Source organism: Camellia sinensis, chromosome 10 (genome assembly GCF_055761805.1).
Source record: "Camellia sinensis isolate YWXY chromosome 10, ASM5576180v1, whole genome shotgun sequence".
NCBI lineage: Eukaryota > Viridiplantae > Streptophyta > Magnoliopsida > Ericales > Theaceae > Camellia > Camellia sinensis.
In genome coordinates, this window is record NC_138970.1 from 182,527,024 (window position 1) to 182,550,381 (window position 23,358).

General features: G+C 37.1%; 2 protein-coding genes, 1 long non-coding RNA gene and 1 pseudogene across 14 annotated transcripts; all 4 read right to left on the reverse strand.

Moving 5' to 3' along the window:
- Window positions 1-1,682: 1,682 nt before the first annotated feature.
- Window positions 1,683-2,997, reverse strand: LOC114264766 (protein NEDD1-like). Its single transcript, XM_082890690.1, is given in 2 exon segments — window positions 1,683-2,337; window positions 2,480-2,997. Coding segments are annotated over 2 exon segments (1,173 nt in total).
- Window positions 2,998-6,426: 3,429 nt separating this feature from the next.
- Window positions 6,427-11,028, reverse strand: LOC114264765 (uncharacterized). 12 transcript variants are annotated; one of them, XR_014343030.1, is made up of 7 exons: window positions 10,839-11,028; window positions 10,666-10,702; window positions 10,240-10,299; window positions 10,011-10,082; window positions 9,113-9,200; window positions 8,838-8,918; window positions 6,427-6,504 (listed from the first exon to the last, which is right to left on the reverse strand). XR_014343030.1 is itself a non-coding variant. In XM_082893069.1 (6 exons), the coding sequence occupies exons 1-5, from the start codon at window positions 10,906-10,908 to the stop codon at window positions 8,876-8,878; spliced, it is 306 nt and encodes a 101-aa protein (XP_082749195.1). In that variant the 5' UTR covers window positions 10,909-11,009; the 3' UTR covers window positions 6,447-6,504; window positions 8,838-8,875. The 12 variants fall into 12 exon arrangements, 7 of the variants coding, with proteins under 7 accessions (XP_082749199.1, XP_082749195.1, XP_082749196.1 ...); XR_014343031.1 differs by lacking the exon at window positions 9,113-9,200; XM_082893069.1 differs by lacking the exon at window positions 10,240-10,299 and having other exon boundaries at window positions 6,447-6,504; window positions 10,843-11,009.
- A 1,591-nt stretch (window positions 11,029-12,619) lies between these two features.
- Window positions 12,620-13,609, reverse strand: LOC114264814 (acetylajmalan esterase pseudogene; annotated as a pseudogene).
- A 2,236-nt stretch (window positions 13,610-15,845) lies between these two features.
- On the reverse strand, window positions 15,846-20,356 carry LOC145801465 (uncharacterized). The gene is made up of 2 exons (XR_014343035.1): window positions 20,108-20,356; window positions 15,846-16,567 (listed from the first exon to the last, which is right to left on the reverse strand). It is a non-coding gene; the product is annotated as an uncharacterized LOC145801465 (long non-coding RNA).
- Window positions 20,357-23,358: the final 3,002 nt, after the last annotated feature.

Sequence of the window (23,358 nt, forward strand, 5' to 3'; positions counted from 1 at the left end):
CTGTAATATTCTTTCATTTGGGACTGTATATTTATTCGGACCCTCCGAGTGAGGGCACAACTGTAATAAGTGTGCGTGAGTGTGATGTATGTCTTCCAACCCCACGTCTTTCTCCCTTTTATTTATCCGCTTATGATGGTTAGATTAGGGCATATTTAAATTAGCATACAGTATGACAGCATGTTTGCATTCATTCATCTGTATTGCATGCACCGGGCTTGGCGCATCATACTAACTGCATTGTACTTTCAATTTCAAAGTTGAATACATGATTGTTGTAGCATTTCATATACCATGTTTAGAATAGCCGAGCCTGCTATAATTGCATTTTGCATGTGTTGCATTAGGCATTTCTGTATAGTTAGGATCATGCATGATTTCTAATGAATTCCTATTTTGGCTTGGAGTACTCGGTAAGCTTTGTGCTTTAGCATCCTTGCATGCGTGTGAGTGACTGCCATGAATAGCATGCTTACCATGAGGCTATGTGCTTATCTGATATAACTGCCTGAATGCCTGTGGGTGAAGGTTGGGTTACTTAAATTGGAATAAATCATCAAATGTTTTAAAACCTACTTGCGAGTAGCAAACCATTTTCAAAAACAAACATGAAATGTTTTGTTCCAATTCAGGCGATCCAGTCTATACTTGTATGCTGTGCGCATCACATAGTAACCTAGGCTAATAAACCGGAATAAGAACTCATAATGTTTTCAAAAATCGATATCATGGTTAGTAGAGGCCGGTCTATGACCGGGCGAGCGGGGGTGCTCACGAAGTGACCTTCCCTAATCGTACCCAAGTTCCCGAGCCGAGGCAACTTTGGTGATGACGGACACGTGGCCTTTTGGCACCGAGTCAGGGTTTCCTAAATTTTCCAAAATAAAATATTTAGGTGGCGACTCTGTATCTGGCAAAGCAGTCCATGTTTGGCACTTCTTTCAAAATCAGTTTTCTCAAAAACGATTTGCCGGATTTGGACTCTTTGGTTCAGACTTAGAACCGTGACTGACGAAAGTCAAGTCCGAGCTGTGGCGAGGTCCCCCGCGGGCTTGTTACAACTGCATAAATGCATAACCTGTTGTTCTGTCATTCAAGTGCATACCAGAGACTCGTGAATAAATTGCTGGTTCAAAGGAACTCACACATGTATCAGAGACATATTTGAATTGAAAAGTGAAGTCTCTGCCAATGGTTAAAGTAATTGTCGAAGCTACTGAGTTTCTTTACGAAGTGACTGAAATTCTTTCATAATCTCAGCTTGATTTTCCAGGATTGAGCTCATCACACCAGACATTTCCATCTGTAGAGTGATACAATGAGTGGAAGCTAGATAAAGAACAACAAAAGCAAAGGAATGAACTTGAATATTATATATATATATATACCTCATGCATATGAAACTGCCTTAAAATTTCAATATGGAGGTTCCTCATATCTTCATGAATGGATTTCTGGAAGGCACCAAGAGTTTCTTCAAGAGTGCGTTGAAACAGCCGAAGTGTAAAAGAGGACCCCTGCTGTGTGTGAGGTTGAGATGGGATTCTCGGGGGTTGTGAAACTCCTCTCTATTACAATACTATAGGTCAATGACCATTCTATTTTAACAAAAAATGGCGCTAGCTTTAAGAAATCTAGGTGAAAGGTTAAGATGTTGAATTATCACAAAGTGTAAGTCTACCTCACAGTTCCAGGAATAAACCTAAATTTAAGCTCACAAAATGTAAGTCAAGTTCACACCTAAATTTAATAGATGGAGGCACAGGAAAATTGTACAAACAAGAAATTAGATAAATCCATGATGGTGATCTTACATTCGCATATGGAAAAGTCCTTTGTTCTGTAGCAGATAATGTGTTCATCCTTGATAACAAGCTATTCAACAGTTCTTCTCTCGTTTCAGCTCCTGTTTTCTTTGTTTTTGGTGAACCCACCGAGAGGGATGTTCCATCACTAAAGGCCAGATTAGTACTCATCCTTTCAGCATAAGTGGTAAATTTTCGAGGGTGGTTTAATGCTGACCCTAGAGAATCAAGGTTAGACTGCCCTGAAGTAGTACTTTTTGTTCCTAGAGAAAGGGACATAGAACTGAAGGGGATATGCTCTGGAAATCCCAGTGAAGACTCTTGATTGGAGGAGTTGTCTCTGTTGCGTAAATTTGCCGAGATCAGGTTTGAACTTGTTAGGTAACTCATACTTGTCTGGCTAGTTGCAGAAAATGAAATACTTATAGCCAGAGGGACAGAGGGAAAACCAAAACAATACAAAAAGAAAATGAAATAATTATAGCCAAACAGTTCACTTCCCATCTCAATATGATGTTAGGGGCATCATGGACTGAAAGGTCAATTTTGATCCTCAAGTGGAAAGGTATACAGAAATTTTTTTTTTTTTGATAAATTGGAAAGATATACAGAATTATTTAAATGATGAGTAATTAATGCTCTCAATCTAAATTAGTAAATGTCAGGCAGCAAACAAGTGATTCAATAAAATTGAAAGGGAATTAGAGAGGGGCAAAAAGTAAACCTGTTTGGAAGTTGAACTAGGTTTCCAGTCAAAAATTGGATGATCACTGCCACCTCCTTCCTCTGAAAGAGGAAATCTCCTATTAGATGAAGGAAAGAGCAAAGAAGGTTTCTTATCAACTCGAAGATGATCTTTTTTTGCACCCTCATGCTGATCCCAAAGTTTATCAAGCGATGGTGTAATAGGTTGGACTTCCACAAGTGGGGAAAACACTTTCATATCATCCTTGAAATTATAATTATGAGGAGCATGTAATCTCGTCAAATTTCCACCAGTCCACAAAGTGCCGAAAAGTGGTGTTTCTTCTGTTGTAGATGAATGAAGCGAGCTTAACATAAATCCACTACTGGTTGCTAACATGGAAGATGACTCTATAGAAGGGCCTGAACGACCAGGGTTTCGAGAACCAGCTGTCGTTATAGAAGTTGAAAGGCTTGATGATGTCACAGAAGGGAGTGGATCAGGCATAAGGAGTGAATCTTCAACAGCACCTCCCAGAAGAGCAGTCTCAGCTGTGCAATTGTTTTCATTTACCAAAACTAGTTTTGATCTTTGTCAGCAGAGGCTTGTGACGGCCTGATGAAAATCATAATGCTTGAACTTTGCCAGAACATACTTTTTATAAACATTAATAACCATAATGATAACTTAATACCTGTGATTCATTGACCTTTATTATAAACACAAACCAAAAGTAATGTTTGAACTTTGCCAGAACATACTTTTTACGGCCCGCTGAAATTCATAATGCGCTGTCAATGATAAACATGAGGATAATAAGTGTAATTTATGGGAAGACTCGTTAATCAGTTGACCGTGATGTCAATCTAAACTAAATTTAAGAGGCAACAATCTTGGATGGACCATTGACGAACATCATTATATAACTTCCCATGAAATGAGCGTGTTTTGCAACATTAATAACTATTTCCTCTTCTTTCTTTTTTTTCCCCCTCATAAAACATCTACTAGAAGAGGCACATCCATTGAATCACCTCTATTGATGGTGCTAGTTAGCTTCATTCAAAAGTCATCCTAGAAGAGGCCCATCCATTGAATCACCTCAACTGAAAAATTGAGGGCAACACGTGTAAATAGCAGTTATAAAGAGCATCCTCTCAATACCTCATTAACATTAGATATTGTTGAGCACATTTTAAAAACACTATCAATTGAGGGCAACACATGTAAATAGCAGTTATAAAGAGCATCCTCTCAATACCTCATTAACATTAGATATTGTTGAGCTCATTTAAAAAACACTCTATCTCTTCTGAATGAATGAATAGCTCATCGGATCTCTAGAATTTATGGAAAAATACATATTACCTGAAGAAAAATGAAATTTCTCACACACATTCATAAGCTATATCATGCAAGTATATGCCAAGCATATATAGGACTCTAAACTTAGATCTCTCTATCTAAATAACAACAGATTGAAGAAAGGAAATTGACCTCAGAATTGCCATATGCATGAAGTTCAACCAGAGGTTGTGGTTTTCCACGAACATCATAGAACACCACTCGCCAATTGCTTGTTCCAGCAACCAGTATCCAGCCATCATCTCTGAATGCCAATGAAGAGAAAGGTGCATCATAAGAAATGCAAGATGCGAGTTTCAAGCTTAAGTGTGAAAAAGTACAATTTTAGATTTAGTTTTCAAACCGGGAGTCTCGTACTAGTTTCGTAAGTTTCCACAACTCACATTGGTTCCTCTCAAGGTGTTTGAGGTGTTCCCCAGGCCGTCTCACGGCTGTTGCACGATTTTGGCCTCCGATGGCCTATTTTCAAGCTTAAGTATAAAAAAATGCATTTTTCGACTTAGTTTTCAAACCGGGAGTCTCGTGCTAGTTCCGTAAGTTTCCACAACTCACATTGGTCCCTCCCGAGGTGTTTGAGGTGTTTCTCGGGCCGTCTCGTGGTTGTTGCATGATTTTGGCCCCCAATAGCCTAGTTTGAAACTTAAGTGTGAAAAAGTGCAATTTTCGACTTAGTTTTCAAACCGGGAGTCCCGTGCTAGTTCCGTAAGTTTTCACAACTCACATTAGTCCCTCCCGAGGTGTTTGAAATGTTCCCTGGGCCGTCTCATGACTATTGCACAATTTTGGCCCCCGATGGCCTAGTTTCAAGCTTAAGCGTTACAAAAGTTCATTTTTTGACTTAGTTTTCAAAGCGGAAGTCCCATGCTAGTTTCGTAAGTTTCCACAACTCACATTGGTCCCTCCCGAGGTGTTTGAGGTGTTCCCCAGGCCGTTTCGTGGCTGTTGCACGATTTTGGCATCTGGTGACCTATTTTCAAGCTTAAGTGTGAAAAAGTGTATTTTTCGACTTAGTTTTCAAACCGGGAGTCCCGTGTTAGTTCCGTAAGTTTTCACAACTCACATTGGTCCCTCCCGAGGTGTTTGAGGTGTTTCCCAGGCCGTCTCGTGGTTGTTTCACGATTTTAGCCTCCGATTGCCTATTTTCAAGCTTAAGTGTAAAAAAGTACATTTTTTGACTTAATTTTCAAACCGGGAGTCCCATGTTAGTTCCGTAAGTTTTCATAACTCACATTGGTCCCCCTCGAGGTGTTTGAGGTGTTCCCTGGGCCATCCCATACCTGTTGCACGATTTTGGCCCCCGAAGGTCTATTTTCAAGCTTAAGTGTGAAAGTCACTTTTCATTTGGCTTATGACAGAGATTAAGCAAATCCCAATCTCCTTGTTAATTTCTCCGATCCGATTTTGTGCACGTAAAAGAACTGCATAATTAATAACGAAAAAGGTGTTGTGTGTGATTTTTAAGCTCAACATCTACTTATCTTTTTCCATTTCAATCTCTCTTTTTTTTACCCTCTTTGTGAAGTTATTGTTTTTCCATAGTTTTTATTCATCAAGAAATCAATGGATGTGATTAACCCTTTTTCTTGGTAATTTTTACTAATTATGATAAAATTGTTATTACTTGAATCCTGACAAAATACAAACTTGAATGCTAAATAAAAATGGGTCCTAAGGGTAGGATAAGGTATTCCAAATCTGAATGTCAACCATATTTATGTAACTACCAGCAGGTTTAGGAGGTCAGATCAGCAAGACAATTGAAGGACACAAGGGCTACATGGCTGCAGACATATCCACAGCATGGGCAATTGGCTAAAGCATTACAAGTCAAGGTAGAGCTGCAGCCATGGCCACAGCTCAGAACAACAGAACAGTTACAGCAGTTGCAGCCACAGCTCAGTCCAACAGAGCAATTACATCAGATTGCAAATACATTCAAGTTCTTCTCTGATTTTCTTTAATTTTAACATGAGAACCAAGTGTAAAGCAACAGCCAGCAATCTTTCAATTGAATTGAATGAAATCACAAGCTTTAATAACATATGGCTTTAACCAATGAAACCAAAAAGGAAAATAGTAAGTAAAACTTATAGGAAAATGCAGACCAGTTTAAGCATTCTTAAGGAGAACTATGTCCATGTGCATTTGTTTTTACATAAAGGTGCCTATGTGTGTCTCAAGGTGAACTTTCTGCATGTGTGCAAAACTAGAAATTATACCTTCTACAAGCTATCACCGCTACCAAATGAAGAGTTCAAAGGAGAACTTCTTCGAGTGTATGTTCGGGGACTATTAGCTTCAGATGGAATACCATCACTCCTTGATTCTGTTCTCCACTTCCGTTGATGACCACACGAAATTAATGCTTTTAAACAAATAAACCATTGCTCAGCTTCATCTTTATCTTTACAAATCTGGAATGAAAGTCATTTACCAAATTACAAATAGAGTAAAATATATATCTATTTGGAAACTACTCTAAAATAGTAGAACAGAATTGGTATTTTAGGAAGATCATTGCAGCAACTGAAAATTAATAAGGAAATGGATATGTCAAATTGAGATGCTTACTAAATCTAGTGACCTGTCATTCTATATAAGAGAGGACCGGTACTCCTTCTCAGGCCGTGGATACCTTTGAAAGATCGGCTAAAAAATGTTACACGATGAAATGAAATTTTAGGGCCTTAATTTAGTCAATCCATATCAAGAAGAATTTATGTTTTATTAGAAGTGCTGAAACTAAGTCTACAAAAACTAGCTGGCAATACAAGGGCAAAAAGGTCAGTCAAGAACACAAAAATTCTAACAAAATTCATCATCTCCAGGTCTGTTGCTTCCATCAACACCACAACAGAGGTACAAGATTAAAAGACATCAATGAAACTAGTAGCAACAAAACAAATACAAGGATTCAGAACTCAAGAAGCTCAACATCAAAAAATAGATAAGAGTAGTGAAAGTTTTCTCTTTCCTTCTTCCTTTTGAGACACAAAAGAAAAACCAGTAAAGGTTTTTGGAACAAGAATACGATGACAGGTACAAGCAATGTCCATTACCTCAAGGGACTAATTCTTATTGCTAAGAATTCTCAATATGATCATTGAATGCTTAATTTGTTGCAGAAAGCTAACAAAATCATAACTAAAGTGGCTTCTATTAGTTTCATTAATTTAAGTGAAAAAATGCAGTTTTTAAAATGTCATTTCATTTCTGAAATATTTTCCAGATTTTCAATCCAGAACTAAATTGACAGATCTAGTGGATGAAACTAATAGAGGAATTAACACTAAAATAGAAATCTGGAAAGAAAAAAAATGCATTTGGCAAGGAAAAATCAATTAGGGCACATAAATTGCAATTTATAGGGCAAAGAGAGAGAAGAACCCCAGCTGCGAATTTGTCAATAGAAAAAAGAAGCTAAAATTGTTGAGGGAAAAACAATGAACCATAACCATAACTACCTAACTTGACTATAACTGTCTAACTAAACCATATAGTTAACCTTTAACAAACTAACAGCTAATTTGCCACTTGCTTGCAATTCACATGTTCTTGAAATGAGAGAGAGACTTCAGCTGATGAGAGAGGGCTGCAGCTGAGGCTGCAGCTACTGTAGCATTAGCAGCTCTGTCTGTTCTGAGTTGCAGCCTTCGCTATGGCTGCTAGCTGCTAAGGTGTGGCCTTGGTTGCTGGACTGTGGCCTTAACTGCTCTGCCTTATCACTGTGGCCTTGGCTGCAGCTATCTAGTTTTCACTGCCTTGACTGCTGTGGCCTTGGCTATGGCTCGCTGTTGTGGCTGATCTGTATCACACACAAGGATACCAAATAGCCATTCTCACTTTAATGAGATCACACAGCCACCCTAACCTTCACTACTTCACCCAACTCAACACAAGAAGGCTGCCCATTATTAAATACACAGTCATTCCTGAGTTTCCATCTCCTCTCTTCTCTCCCCAAAAACCTTCATCCAATGTTCCTAAATTGGAGACCATTGTTGAAGAAGGATCCAACAAGTTTGACCTAGTGCACAACCACAAGTTGATGTGTCTTCTTCATGTGGTTCTTTCTATTGTTTCCTATATATTGATAGACAAATACATCATTGCTTGAATTGTAGTCCTTTTCACACATATCATATCCCTCCTTTGATGGACGAAGAACCCCTTTGTTGTTCTACCTCAAAACAATCCCAACCGTTTGATCATTTGATGACCTGAAGCCATGATCTAATTGCTATGAATATTTCGGGACAACAAGACAGATGAGGTGAGATATGTGTGTCTATGAATTTGGTTGAGATTGTACCTGCCCTTTCAAATCTCTCCAAAGAAATTCATTCTATAAAAACAGACACATTTCTTGAAGAAAAGATCTAACTAGTTTGATGTTGTGCACATCATGTTTATGTGATCCTGTGTTTCTATCTTTTCTCTGTATAGCTAAATAGATATGTTCTTAATTGATGTCAACAAGATTGTAAAAGGGATAAGTGAGATGTGAGCTGCAAGAATATTAGATATGGAGAAGTGTACTAACAGATTATATGCCCCCACAAGGGTTAGGTGTTTCTAAAGATAGCATCATAAAAATAAAAATAAAAAATCCTATTCTATTCATAAATATATATAGAAATAAAAGAACTTTAGTTTTAATAAAGTAACATGCAACTAATCATAAACACGATTAAACTAGAATAAGGCTGCAAAGATAAAATCAAAAGCTTCTTGAGAGACGGGAAAGCTTAACAGCTTCTTTAGGCGCAAAAAATATTTTACACAAAATCAAGTTGTCAATGGAGTCTAAAATGCAATATGAAGCAAGGGATGATATCAACAAAGCTCACTTTTTCTTTCCTCCCATCAGCAAAACAAGATTAAGACAGTCAATATGTATGTAAATAGCATTCTATTGAAAAGCAATCCAAGCAAAGTCGAAAAGCACAAATTAGAGATGCTGGTTATCAAAGAAATATCACCCTAACACGCAACAAAACCAACCCAACTCCATAAGTTTTCAACCGTCCAAGAACCATCTACTCCATAATCTCTGAAGAAGCCTACAAAAAATGAAGCCATAATTAACAACACTACTTCATTCATATATACAAGTAAATTTCCTTGCACCTTGAAGAAAAAAATTAGGATGTTTCTTTAATTAGGTTTGAGGGGATTGCTAAAATAAATTATCTTCATAGTTAAAAGTAACTTTTTCCGAGCAAATTTTTTTTAACAAAATAGAGTGTCAACTTGCCTATTTGCTACAAAGAGAAACCAAGAGGACCAAGATATTGTGGGGGCATCGGCATGGATTCTCCTATCATTGTGTGGTGTGTTGTCATCTATGAAAAAAGCAGTTTGAAGTCAAGTCAATGTTTCTTTTCCATTACTTCAGTGCATTCTCTAACAAAACAACATCCTGTTCTGTAGGATTTTGTTTTCCTTTCAAAATTCAATGATTGATTATAAACAAAATATGATTTAATAATTTCCACGACTAAAAAAAATACATAACAATGTGCATATAGTGCATCCAAGTTAGAAATGTTTCAACTTAATTTTGTTAGCTCAATAAGAAAATTCATTCAATTGTAAATTAAACATATCCAAATAAGCATAATTTGCAACAGTAAATACTTACCAAATCATCATAATTAGCCCCAAAAAATAATTTTTTTATAGGAATCAGGCCGTCAATTTTCACCAAATCAACACCACCAAGTTCACATACTACTTCAATCTCTTAGTCATATCTTATAATCAAGTAACACACAAGTAGAACTCAGAATTTGCACGATCAATGCAAAAACGTGTGCACAGCAGTAGATATATAAACAATAAATGCACAGGTCACCAGTATAATCAATGCTGCGATAGCACGAACCATCGATTTGCTGCCACAAGACAGAGTGGAACATATACCCCTTGTTTGCTGTGCTCTATAAAGGAACATAATCTATGTCTGATAGACAAAAGAAAAGCTAAGACGAACAGCATTTTCTAGTAAAATAAATTATGAATGGAAAAGAAAATTAAGGTAGGTTCTTTGAGAGGCAGATTAGCCAGTGATTAATGTAGAACACTGCAGCAAACATCAATTGTGGGGCCAAAAACTGATTACAAAATATTATTATGAACAATATAAAGCATACCTGCAAGAGGGCAGTGATAGTACCAAAAGTGTTCGACAACAGTGGATCCAAATCTTGAAATAATTCTCTCTTCTAAACATATAAACAAAGACAAACACAAGGCATGAAAAACAAGGCATAGTACAAAACAATTCTCTCTTCTTTCTAGATTTTTTTCCCTTCTTGGTAAGGTACAAGAGGAAGGGGAAAAGTTGACACAGTAAATGAGCTTTAGCTCTAATTTTAGAACCTGGTTCGAGCCTTCAATCCAATTCTTAATCAAAACCCTCAAGCCTTGAATTCGAATACCCTGAATTGGTGTGAATTTGAAACTAAGATTTCATTAACTAAAAAGAAAAATTAACTTAATCAATTCAACAAATTGCCACAGTATTTGACCAAAATTTTGACCAATGAACCAGTGGATAACCCAATATATGTGAGAATGAGGAAACATATCAAAAGGATCATTATCAAAGGTCAAAAAAAAACTTGATGTAGCACCAAAAGATCAGAAGAGAAAGAAACTGTGGAATCAAATCCCAAATTAATATACCAATATTCAAAATCATATCCTAGTCCAATAAAAACCCATTACATAATGCTACCAATGCCTTTTCAATCCCCTTAAGTAATAGAAAAAACATGAGAAAAAGAAATTAGGAGAGGGTCATACCCTTTCCAGTTTGATGCCAATAAAGCCCCAAATTCCCCTGTTTAATGTCAAATAGTGAGCAAAATGAAGAAAATAATTAGCCCCAAATCGAAGGAGACAAAGAGAGGAAGACAGAGAGACACACACACACGCACAGAGAGAGAAAGAGAGAGAGGGCGAAATAGAGGACATACCTACCCGAGACAAAGCGACGGTGGTGCTAACCCTTACGGTGTGCTCACCTAACCCTTGCGTTGTGCTCATCTAACCCTTGCGGTGATGCTCTAGTAACAGAGAGGAGGGCAGCGTGAGGCGTGAGAGAGAAGAGACACAGAGGCGTAAGAGAAGAGAAAGGGGGAGGTGAGGTCATGTAGGGCGAGGTTTGGAATCTGTGTGTGAGAGGAACAGATATATCTAAAGGCGCCAATATATTCATTTCCCTCTAAAAATCTTTAGCAATTAAATCATTTATTTGGTGACAGAATTATTTTCTCACTAAAAATAAAATTATTAGCCACGAAAATAGTTTTTTCATTAAATAATATTAAATTATAAAAAATTATTGGTGACGAAAATATATTCGTCATTAATAATTTTATTATTGGTGACCAATTTTTTCCTCACCAAAAGTCTGAAAATTTTGGCACCATCCGAAAAATTAGCGAAAAAATATTTAGTGACAAAAAAAATATAAATAATGACGAAAAATAATTTCGTCACCTAATGTTTTTATTATATATGCAGATTGGTGACGAAATTTTATTTTTGTCTCTAAAATTGGTACATTTGAAGACGAAAAATTATTTTCTTCACTAAAAGGTACGTCTTTCATGACAAAATTTATTTTCGTCATTAGTTTTCGTCTCCAAAGACACTTTTTGTTATAGTGAACAACCACAGCAGCGAATACCCAGCAATCGCTCCCTCTGTGTGAGAGAAAGACAGAGGGCGATGGCGATTTGCTGCGGTGGCGATGTGCGACGGATGTGAGCAACGGTGGCGAGGGACTTCGGTGAGCTAGAGAGAGTGGGCACCGATTGAGAGAAAGAACACAGAGAGGGAGAGGCGGACCGAGACATAGCAAGATAGAGACGATGGTGCTTAGGTTTTTTTTTTTTTTTCTCTACTTTCATGGTACAAAATGACGTCGTTTTAAAATTGGCGACCAAATTTATTTGTCGCAAAAAAATTTCAATTCCCGCCCCACTAAAAATCAAATTTCTCTCCCAAACTTTTGGCGACCAAAAGACCATATTAGTCGCAGAAAAGGTACCTTCGCCGACCAAAATATTTTAGTCACCAAATCTCAATCAATGGCAACTAAAATATTAGTCGCTAAAAGTATTAATTTGGCGACTAATTTTTTTTGGTTGCTAAAAATAAGTTTTTCGTGACCAAATTTTTGGTCGCCAAAAAATATGTGACCTTCCGCGACCAAATTTGTAGTTGGTCGGCAAAAACATATCACTTTCTGCAACCAAGTCATTTTTTGGTCGCCAAAATATAACCTTCTGCGATCAATAATATTTGGTCGCCAAAAATAATGATCATTTGCGACTAATTAATATTTGGTCGCCAAAAAATAACTTTTAGCTACCAACTTTTACATTGGTCGCGAAAAGTGATCGCGAAAAGTGCAGATTCTTGTAGTGAACCATCCCAGTGTATATATTTGTCTTGGGTTAAGGCAAACAGGCACGCCCTATGATGTACACGTCCTACTAGGATCATAATTATATGACCCTCCTATACCATAACATGCTTTCAATAGTGATTGTTTGTCAAATCCTGCACACATATGTGCCAATACAATCATTAGCTGGAAAATAAATATTCATCATGTATGCAAATTATTGTAGTTGCTTGTGTTTAAACTTTTTGTAGTGTATATATATAGGAGTGCATATGTATGTAAGATATAGAATAAACTCACTCACCAAGAAAGGGCGCACGATGAAGAATTTGATTGGAATGCTTAATAGTAGTCGGCATAGAGTATGACAACCTGCGGAAACTTTTGTCTGAGAGAGCCCAGGGCTCCTTGAAGACAGTTATTTTGAAACATTGCAAACTCATTTAAACCATGCAAGCAGCCGAGATTATCATATGCTCCAGGATCAGCACTAGGCAATGTAGTCAAAAAGATGGAGAGGCATACTATAGGAAAATTTCCAAGAACTACAACTTGCATGGCACCAAGGCGTATCACTTCCTACATCAAGAAAGAGTAACATTGAAATCATATATTACCAAAAAAAAAAAGGCTATTATTATAGAATCTTTATATAGAATTTATGACCAGAATAACGTGCCAATAACGTTTGAACCTATAGCAATAGTTTGCAGCAAAAGTTCAAACAACTATATATAGAGCTAGAAAGGCAAAAGCAATCAAATGAGGAGAATTTGAACAAGAGCTTACTCTAACTCCATTGATAATGACCCCAACAACATCTGGAACATGAGTTTGAATCTCCTGAATGGATTTTCCTTGAGAGAAAGCATAATTGAAGTCATTACCTCCAATCTCACCCACATACACAATAGCCCTCGTGAGCCTTCTTACACATTCTGATAAACAATAAAGTGAAAAATAAAAAATAAAAAAATAAATTTCGATAGGATATATGCATTAGTTGTAACTTATTAGTGGCTCATAATGTTAACACTAGTTCTTGTGACACAAACCTTCTAGCAATGGGCAAGTGGAGTTCAGGAGAGTTCTAAACCAATTTAGTTGCATACTAAGATGAGTATTGATAATTGGAATTTGAATGCCCCTCGCAGCTAAGAAGGAACTATCGAGCACTGTGCTTCCAGCTACTGCAAAGTTGGCACCATGATCAAATGAAGCATTCTTTTCTAGATAAGGATTAAGCAACGGGAGTTGAAGAGCCAGAGCTTTAACACAACCAATATATAGTTTAGTTACAAATGATACAATTGATACTTCCAAAATTAACATCATCACATATAGCATTAATTGATTTATCTAAATTTATCACTTAATTGTAACATTTCAGTAGTTACAAATGATACAATTGATATTTCCAAAATTAACATCATCACATATAGCATTAATTGATTTATCTAAGTTTATCACTTAATTGTAACATTTCAGTAATGATAATATTTTGGGTAAAATACACCACTAGTCCTGTAGTTTTAGCCTGATTTCACTTTGGTTTAGTAGTTTCATTTCAATCAATTTTAATTTTGCACTTTCATTTTCATTTCAATATAATCCATATGCCATTCTCGATTAATATTTCATACTGAAAAATAACACATGTGATGCACATGGATAATTTTTTAGGGCATTTTACACTTTTAAAGGCAATTCATACCCTAGAAAGAAAATTAAATAAACTACACTGGTGGTTCTATAATTTTAACTGATTTCCAATTTAATCCCTCTAAAATAATTTGAACTAAATAAAAATATGGTCCCTTGTTCTAGAGTCGTTAATATTGGATTCAAAATCCTACTCTATTTGTTTTCAAGACAAGAAATTTTCAATATGGTGAACCCTAGAATCAATAGCTGGCAGTGTCATTTACTTTTTTTTTTTTTTTTTTTTTTTTGTAAGTAAGAGTATCTATGTTATAAGGGTGTGTTTGTTTGAACGGGCTGACTAAGGAGGGATTAGAATCCACCAGGTTGTTAGTCCTGTGATATATTGTTCCCAGACTATTTGGTTAAACTAAATTTGTATCTCATGTTTGTTTAGTCACGGGATTAGATGTCAGGAAATAACTATTTTGTTGAATAGGATATGAATCCTATGTTTGTTTGGGATATTATGGAGAAGAATCATGTTCAAATGACTATTTTATTCTTTTCAATTATTTACTAAGTAACAGCAATATTAAATATATCTTTAATATTTTAATTTTTTTAACTAGATTAAATAAAAATTTATTTTATTTTATTTTTTTCACAATTAAATAATTTTATTTTTTCAAAATTAAATAAATAAAATATCAACAAAAATATATGTTATTTTTCTAATTAAAATTTTAAATAAATTTATTTTAAAAAGTAATAATAATTAAATAATGAAATTAAATAAAACATCTATTAAAATTTAGATAATGAAATTAAATAAAATATAAATAAAATTTTAAAATAAAACATCAATAAAATATCTATAAAAAATTATTTTAAAAAATTAAATAAATAAAACATCAATAAAAATTAAATCAAATTATTTTATTTTTAAATTGAGACATTTAAATTTAATTAAATTTTACTAAATATAATACATAATTAAATAGTAGAGGGTCAAAATGATTATTTCACCACCTAATCTCATATCCCCCTTATCCCTTCATTTGTGTCTCACCCCTCCATGGGACATAATAATCTAATGGATTTGGCACTAAGGCCAAGTTTGGGAACACTAAAAAAGTGCACTTTTTGTCTTTTTGGACTAAAAAATTGAGGTTGAAAATATGGATGTTTGGGTTAACTTTTTGACTTTTTATTGAAAAATATGTAATAAAAAATTGTAAAAATTGATTTGTAGGCAAAAATTTGAATTGGGAGTTGTGCAGCCGTAATTGTTGACTTTTGGTGAATAGTGTTAACTTTTTAACTTTTTAAGTAACTTTTTAACTTTTTGACTTTTTTAGAAGTACCCAAACTTAGCCTAATAGTCCGATACAGAAATTTTGAACCAAACAAGGGACTATTAGTCCGAATGGACTAATAGTCTAATCCCATCTCTCAATTATTCAAAACAAACACCACCTAAGTGAACTGTTTGAAAAGAAACCAAAAGCTGTGATTGTTTGTACTTCCGCAACTTCCACGAACACACGACCCATATTGAAATCTATTTCACCGGTGGATTGCGATGCGGTGCAGTGCAGTGCAATGTTGTTCCAAAGAATCACAGTAGATTATGATCATTAATTGATCATTGATTTTAAAATAAGAGGACATACTCAATGGAGATGTTAAAATTGTAGGGCAAATTACAGCAATGGTACCCGTGGTTTCATTTTGGTTCTTATATTTCTAATTGCATCAATTTTATCTTTACAATTTGACTTTTGACTCTATGTGATCCAATAATTAACGATAGTTAGCTTTTTAGACAGAAACCCACCCGTGCCTTACACGCACGGAATGAAACCAGTCAATTCGTAAATGAAACCACCAGGGGAAGGTCTTTCCCCTCTCTCTCTCTCTCTCTCTCCTCACTTTCTCTGATTTATTTCTTTTTAGTTCTTCCCCTCTCTCTCTCTCTCTCTCTGGGAATCAAACCCTTCTCTCTTCAAAGCCATCAATGGCAGCAGCAACCACAAATTTCGACATTGTCGACTACCAGTTACCCAACGACACCCATGACGTAACCTTCTTTACCGATCAAATCCACACCCTTGTCACTCGTTCTCCCTTCCTCGTTGACTCCTAGATCTCTAAAATCACAACCATCCATCGTTTCCTTCTCCACCACCTCATCGTCGGCCTTGACATCGAGTGGCGACCCAACAACCGTTTCCATGATAACCCCGCTACCACCACTCTCCAACTCTGCGTCGGTCGCCGATGCCTCATCTTCCAACTCATCTACTCCCCCAAATCCACCAATCCCTCTTCAACTTCCTCAACAACCCTATCTACACTTTTGTGGGTGTGGGTATTCACACCGATGTGTTCTCTACTTCTATCTTGTTGGGAAAATATACAAATTTCCCTTTGTTTCAGTCATTTAACAAATTTCGTGACGAATCTGAATCTGAAACCGAATTCCATTTCATCGGAAACGGAGTCTCTGTTTCTGAGAGACGATGGCAGAGGAAAGTAGAGTTGTGAAGAGGCTAAGAGAAGATGAAGAAAACGAAGTCTCTGTTTCTGTAGATATGGAGGACATCAATAACAATAATAAAAGCAATAAAGAGACCGATTATACATCTTCTGTGTAAAATAAATTGATGTATATTATTGATTGATGTATTATAAGATTGTTGTGTATATTGATTGATTGTATGTATGATACAAGATTGATGTGTTTCTGTATTGTATGTGATACATTCAAAGAGGAATGAACTCTCTTTTTATAGAGAGAAGAATGGTTACATTGGATACCAAAGTGCTCCACTATCACCGAAAGTAAAAAGGAAAGCATAAACCTATACAATTAATAATTATACTAAAGCTAAAGATTCAATTAACAATTATATACTAATTTAACAATTATATTAACAGCCCCCCTCAAACTCAAGGAGGATAGGTACTAGCCAACTTGAGTTTGGAGAGAGTAACAAAACAGAAAAATAAGCTGACAATTAAAAATGGGATAGGAGACACTATATGGTCGTGTCGGACCGTTGTAGCAGACAGTTTACGGGGTCATGTCGGACCGTTGTAGCAGACACTGTGTGGTCGTGTCAGACCGATGTAGAAGACAGTTTATGGGGTCATGTCGGACCGTTGGAGAAGACAGTTTATGGGGTCATGTCGGACCGATGTAGAAGCTGACCGGAATCAATGTCGGGACAGTTTATGGGGTCATGTCGGACCGTTGTAGAAGACAGTTTACGGGGTCATGTCGGACCGATGTAGCAGGACAGTTTACGGGGTCATGTCGGACCGTTGTAGCAGACAGTTTACGGGGTCATGTCGGACCGTTGTAGAAGATTGTGGTGGTGCACCAAGGGGGCGACTTAGGGAGTGCGCCATGAGGTGGCTTGAACATGATACTGTGTATAACCCCCCCTCAAACTCAAATAGGTGTGAAGATAGAAACCTATTTGAGGTTGAAACAAAGGGATTGATAAAGCTGACTGGTGTAGAAGACACTGTATGAGTGTGTAGATAGGCTGCCCAAAAGATATACATGGATGTAGATATCGAGCCCTCAAAAGTCGTGCCCTCAAAAGGTGTGCCCGCACCCTCAAAAGACGTGTCATCAAAAGGCGTGCCCGAGTCATCAAAAGGCGTGCCATGAAAAGGCGTGCCAGGTTGTCGGCGTCAAGAGGCGCGCGATGCGCGTGGCTGCCTCGGCTATATAACCAAGACTGAACCTGAGGCTGAGGCTGAGGCTGAGACAAAAAACCTGCGAATTTCTCTGAAAAACTCTTCGTTGTGCTGAGAGAGAGAGTCTGGAACACTCTGTTGCGAGAGATAGTCTGTAATACTCTGTTGCCCAGAAAATGGCTTCGTCTTCCCGCGGGCTGCTTACCCTCTTTCCCGACCTCAACGAGTCCACAGGAGAGAGAACTGGTGCGGTGGCCAGTGAACCTCAACCAAACACCGCTGGGTTTGCTCCGCTGAACTTTCCGATGCGGTCTGTGGAGCAAAAAATGGCGGTGCAGACGGATGTGGAGGCCAATCAGTATACTTTGAAGGCATGTGTGGAGTCCATGACGGCGGTCACAAACTTGTCGCACCGGCTGCAGAGTAGGACAAATGAGGTGCAGCAATTAAACTCCCAGCTGGCTCTGCTCCAACGCATGTATAAGGATGCGCGAGCAGAGATAAGCGTGCTAAGGGCAGAAAACAAGGAGCTGAAGCGGAAGGCCACCGTGATGTTCCGATTTGGAGGGCCGCCATATGCTGCAGTGGAGGAGTAGGGAGTAGTGATCGTGCCCAGTGGAGTGGGAAACACGGAGGCAAACCCGGCAAAGGCCGCCCAGGACGGAGGCAAAAAGAAGAGACCGGCTGCAGAGTAGAGAAGAAAAATCCCGCCTGTGGATGAGGTTGTTGGGTATGGGTGGTGTTTGTTTTGTTTTGTTTTGTTTTGTGGTTTTTTTTTTTTTTTTTTTTTTTTGGTGTAAAATGGATCGGGGTGAGTCCCGACAGGAATAAAATGAATTTGGTGTGCAGTTCGTCCAGTTCGTCTTCTTCGTCTTTTTTTTTTTTTTTTTTTTTAAGTAAAATGGAAGATAAAATAAAATAAAATAAAAAAGTAAAATGGTGTGGTGGGAACGTGGTGTGGTTTGTTGAATTCTACGAAAAAGCAAAAAGTAAAGAAAGTGGTGTACTCTCTGGCCCACGAAAAAGCAAAGAAAGAAAAATAATTAGAGAGTGGTATAGTGGGAACTTCTTTTTAGGGTTTCACATGTTGATGAGACTTGCCCCCCCCCCCCCACGTTAGGCACACTAATCCTCACCGAATAAAGTTCTAGAGAGAGAGAGAGAGTGGGTGTAAAGTGAGAGAGACTGGGAAAAGTGAGGCCGTGTGTGTGTGATGATAGTCTGTAGCAGTGTGTGTATATTGGGTTTGATGGGCTCCGGCTGAGGGTGGCGCCAGGGCTGGTGGGCTCGGTATACGCAGAATGTTTTGTGCCGCTGGTGGTCTTGTGCCGCCGGTGGTGTTGGTGTTGATTGGTAGCCGCAAGCTTCAACAATGGTAGCATGGTTTCGGCGTTGGAGCTCGAGTGCATGGGTGATTTGCTTCCATTCTGATCCTTGAAACATCTGGTAGAGGCGGGTAGAAGCGTATCCAGCAAAAAAAAAAAAAGCCCATGAAGACCCACAGAAGAAGCATGGCCGTCATCAACCCACCTCTATTTGAAGGAGATAGAAACCCGAGGACAGCAAACATCATAGTGACGAGTATCATCCCGAAAAATTGAACACCTGTCCCAACATAAACACATAGAAGATCTGAGTTCTCGGGGGGTCGGCGGAGCCACCGTCTAGCATGGCAAGTGTTGGTGGCGGTGCTTTCTTGCTCCTTCAGTTATGGGTTCTCCGTGATTCAGCTGCTGGTGTAACCAGCCCGTGCGCTGTGTGTATGGAAGAAGAAGTTGTGTTGCATGTGTCCACCAACTTCACCAACCCAGAGTATCATGTTCAAGATCAAAGGCAAGACTGAGTACCATCCATGGATTGGTGTTAGGAGGAAGAAGCATAGATCTGCACAAAGGGCAAGTGACCCTACCTTCATCCACCCATCTATCCAAGCAATCTCTGTGAAACACATGACTGGGTGTTTGAAGAGATTGGAGGAGAGAGAGAGAGAGAGATGTCAGCGGCGGAGATGAAGCTGCAGGTGGTGGTGGAGAAGTGGATGACGGCAGCGAGGTGGTGTTGGTTTTGATGGATGAAAATCCGGCATGCAGAAATAGTTGGAAGATGAGAGGTCCGGCGGGCGGCCAAGGCGAGGCTGCCGCCCGCCGGTGAAGCGAAAATACTAGGTTCTTAACCTAGCTCTGATACCATGTAAAATAAATTGATGTATATTATTGATTGATGTATTATAAGATTGTTGTGTATATTGATTGATTGTATGTATGATACAAGATTGATGTGTTTCTGTATTGTATGTGATACATTCAAAGAGGAATGAACTCTCTTTTTATAGAGAGAAGAATGGTTACATTGGATACCAAAGTGCTCCACTATCACCGAAAGCAAAAAGGAAAGCATAAACCTATACAATTAATAATTATACTAAAGCTAAAGATTCAATTAACAATTATATACTAATTTAACAATTATATTAACATTCTGTTATACCTGGGTGGTTCTCTGAGATTTGCCCAATGTGGCCTAGTTTGTTTCCTTTGTATACATGGATTATATCTACTATATATTGTCTGTAGATTGAGATTGTTATTCAAGGTCTTTGCTTTTTGTGTTTGATTTGAGATTATAGTTTAGTTTCCTATATGGATTTGTGTGTATGTATGTGTGATTTTAGCTATGATTATTTGATTGTTTGTTAAAAAAAATTTTAAAAAAAAGTTTATATTTGTTACCATTTGTATTCAAATGACTGTTTTTTGGATTTGTTTTAGGGCCTTTAGGTTCCTTTTGTTTTCTAGTAATTACATCAACACTTTCGAAGATTCATGAGGTGAAAGAAAGGAAGGGAAAGAAAATTATATGTTTTGTTGAACCTAAATTCAGTTTGACTACAAGTGAATGATTGGGTTTGAGAGATTTGTGGGAAGTGAACAATGAATATATTGTGAATAATGTTTATTTTGGAAGGTGGGTTTTGTTTTGTGGGAATTTAAATTTTATTAGATACAAAATATACAAATATATAATGAAGAATATAATAGAACAGAAGGATTGATCCTTACACCAAAACAAACTTACTAGCCAAACAAAATGTTCAGCAATGGGATTTTGAAAGACTGCCATTGATGGCTTTGGAGAGAGAAGGGTGGTTTCATCCCATGCGTGCAAGGCACGCGTGGGTTTCCGTCCAAAAAGCCAACGACTGTTAATTATTAGACCACATAGAGCCAAAAACCAAATTGTATGGGCAAAATTGATGCAATTAGAAACACAAGGACCAAAATGAAACTATGGGTAAATTATAGGGACCATTGCTGTAATTTGCCCAACATTGTACAACGTGTTAGTGTGTTTACACATAAAATTATTGACAAATGCTAACAAGTATCCCTTATGTATTGTTTAATGTTGGAAAGTGTGTATAAAGTGTCTTAAAAATATGTAGAACTATTACAAAGTGTATTAATTTCAGTAAAATTGTATTCAATTTAGTGAAAAGTATCTTACATTTATCAATTTTGTTGTCTTTTACTGCCCTAAGGGCATTTGTTAGTAAGGCCCAAAATTATTATTAAAAAAATAAAAAGATAAAAAGGTGATAGATGTTGGTTTCAATTTTGTGTTTTAAGATTTATTAATTTAATGAGTGTATAAACATTACAATAAAAATATTAAGAGGATTCATATTAGGCTCGTTGTAATAGTTTTTGAGTTATATTAGTAAGAAAAGATTCAAAATCACTCATCCATCAGTCTCGTTATACTAAAGTTAAATTTGAAATTGCTATAGTAAATCGCTACATATAGCGATGCACTATTCATAGGTTATACAATGTTTTATCATATATTTTTAAAACTGATTGAACATACTGTCGGTTATCCAGCTGGACAACTAGCCGAACAACTAACTGCTTCACAATTTTTTTTATTTTTTCTAGCAATATGAAATACAATATTTTATCATTTATTATCGAAAATCCAGTTAGTCATCCAGCCGGATGACCTGCTACAACAATTTTTTTTTTGTATCTATTTTTTTTTTTTAATTTCAAAATAGGAGACTCTTGAGATAAGAAACACACAAAATACTTTTTTTTTTTATATATATAAAATACTTGAGACACTTAATTTATCACTCTTAAAAATCATCCATAATGATGTGTCTAACAAATCCCGAATTTTAATATGTCAAACATTCCATCATGTGGAGTCTAACTTCAATGTTACATCATTAGAGATGGTTTATGGGTGATAAATTAGACAAATCTAGCATTTCTCTTTTTTTATATTAAAGTTAAGTTTGGAAAGTACTTAAAATTGCCAAAAAGTTACTACCAAAAAATCGACTATTTTTTCTATTTTCTTGTACATTTTTTGATTAAAAAAATAATAAAAACCAATTAAAATAATTAATTTTCAAAACAATCCTAAATTATGTAAGAATTTAAAGAGGAGACTCTTGAAATACAATCGTGTCCGTGAATGACACATCTAGTAATAGTTTCAACAATAAGAGAATGTGATTCACATGAATCATCAATCTATATTCTCCTTCTTCCTAACAACAATAAAAGCCAGTTGTCTTGAAGAATTCAAACTTATTACAGTAATGTTTGGTGATCTGAAAATTCATGACACAAATTGCTCGAATGTGTCAAAAAACGATGTCGTTTTTGGGACAAAAAGACGTCATTTTAATACATTCGAGCCATTCGGACCACCAATCATTTTTCAACTTATTATAACCTACTTCAGCATTGAATGACTAATTTCGAAACCATGCTTGCCAACGACCACATCTCTAATCTAGTTGACAAAAATCGAGTATTCCAATTAAATGAATGTTTCTTCTACAAAACTTGCCGACTCTCTCTCTCTCTCTCTCTCTCTCTCTCTCTCCCTCTCTCTCTCTCCATGTGTTTTTAGCTTATTTTTATTTTTGAAAAATAATACACAATTAGAAAACACAATTTTTTTCATGCAGTTTCAAATTCAAGTTTTGGTGTTTCTTAAAAAAATGGTTTGGTTTTAGGAAAAAAATTCCAAGAACAATTCACCAAACTTAGTCGTGTTTTTTGGAAAATAGAAACAAAAATACAATTGAGAGGGTAATTTTTGGGAAAAATTGGGCCGAGCTGAGAGTTGGGCATTAAGGCCCAAAACGCGTAGGACTGCGTAAAAAGGCCGTACTGAATACTCCGACCTAGAGGGCAAGGTTATTCCGGCCTTGGGGAGACAGAGTTACTTCGGCCCAAGGAGGTGAGTTTATTCCGGCTCAAGAAGAGATAGTAGCTTCGGCCCAAGGGAGAGTAAGGCTACTCCAATCCAGAGACAACTCGGAGTAGGTCCGGTCTTAGAGTTAGTCCGGTCGCAGTATGTTCTGGGAGGACCGGTTTCAGAGTTAGTCCGGTCATGACACAATCTGGTTAGGTCGGTCAAAACTTGTTACTTGGAAGTCTGATCTAAGCATACCAAGGCTGAACAGGGACAGCCGAAGTAATGAGTTAAAGGAGAAGACCGAGCTAAGGATAGTTCGGCCTTCTCTGTGGCTCAGCATAGCCCGTGTTATTTCGGCCATGTGGTAGTTCGGCCATGAAGAAAACCATCCCACTTGGTTTAAGCAGTGGGGAGGGTGTAAAAGGATAAGCATTATCCTTAGGAGAATGAATCCTAGGAGGACTCTGCATGGAGAAGTACAAGTCCTACTAGGATTGTGCCACGGGAAACTT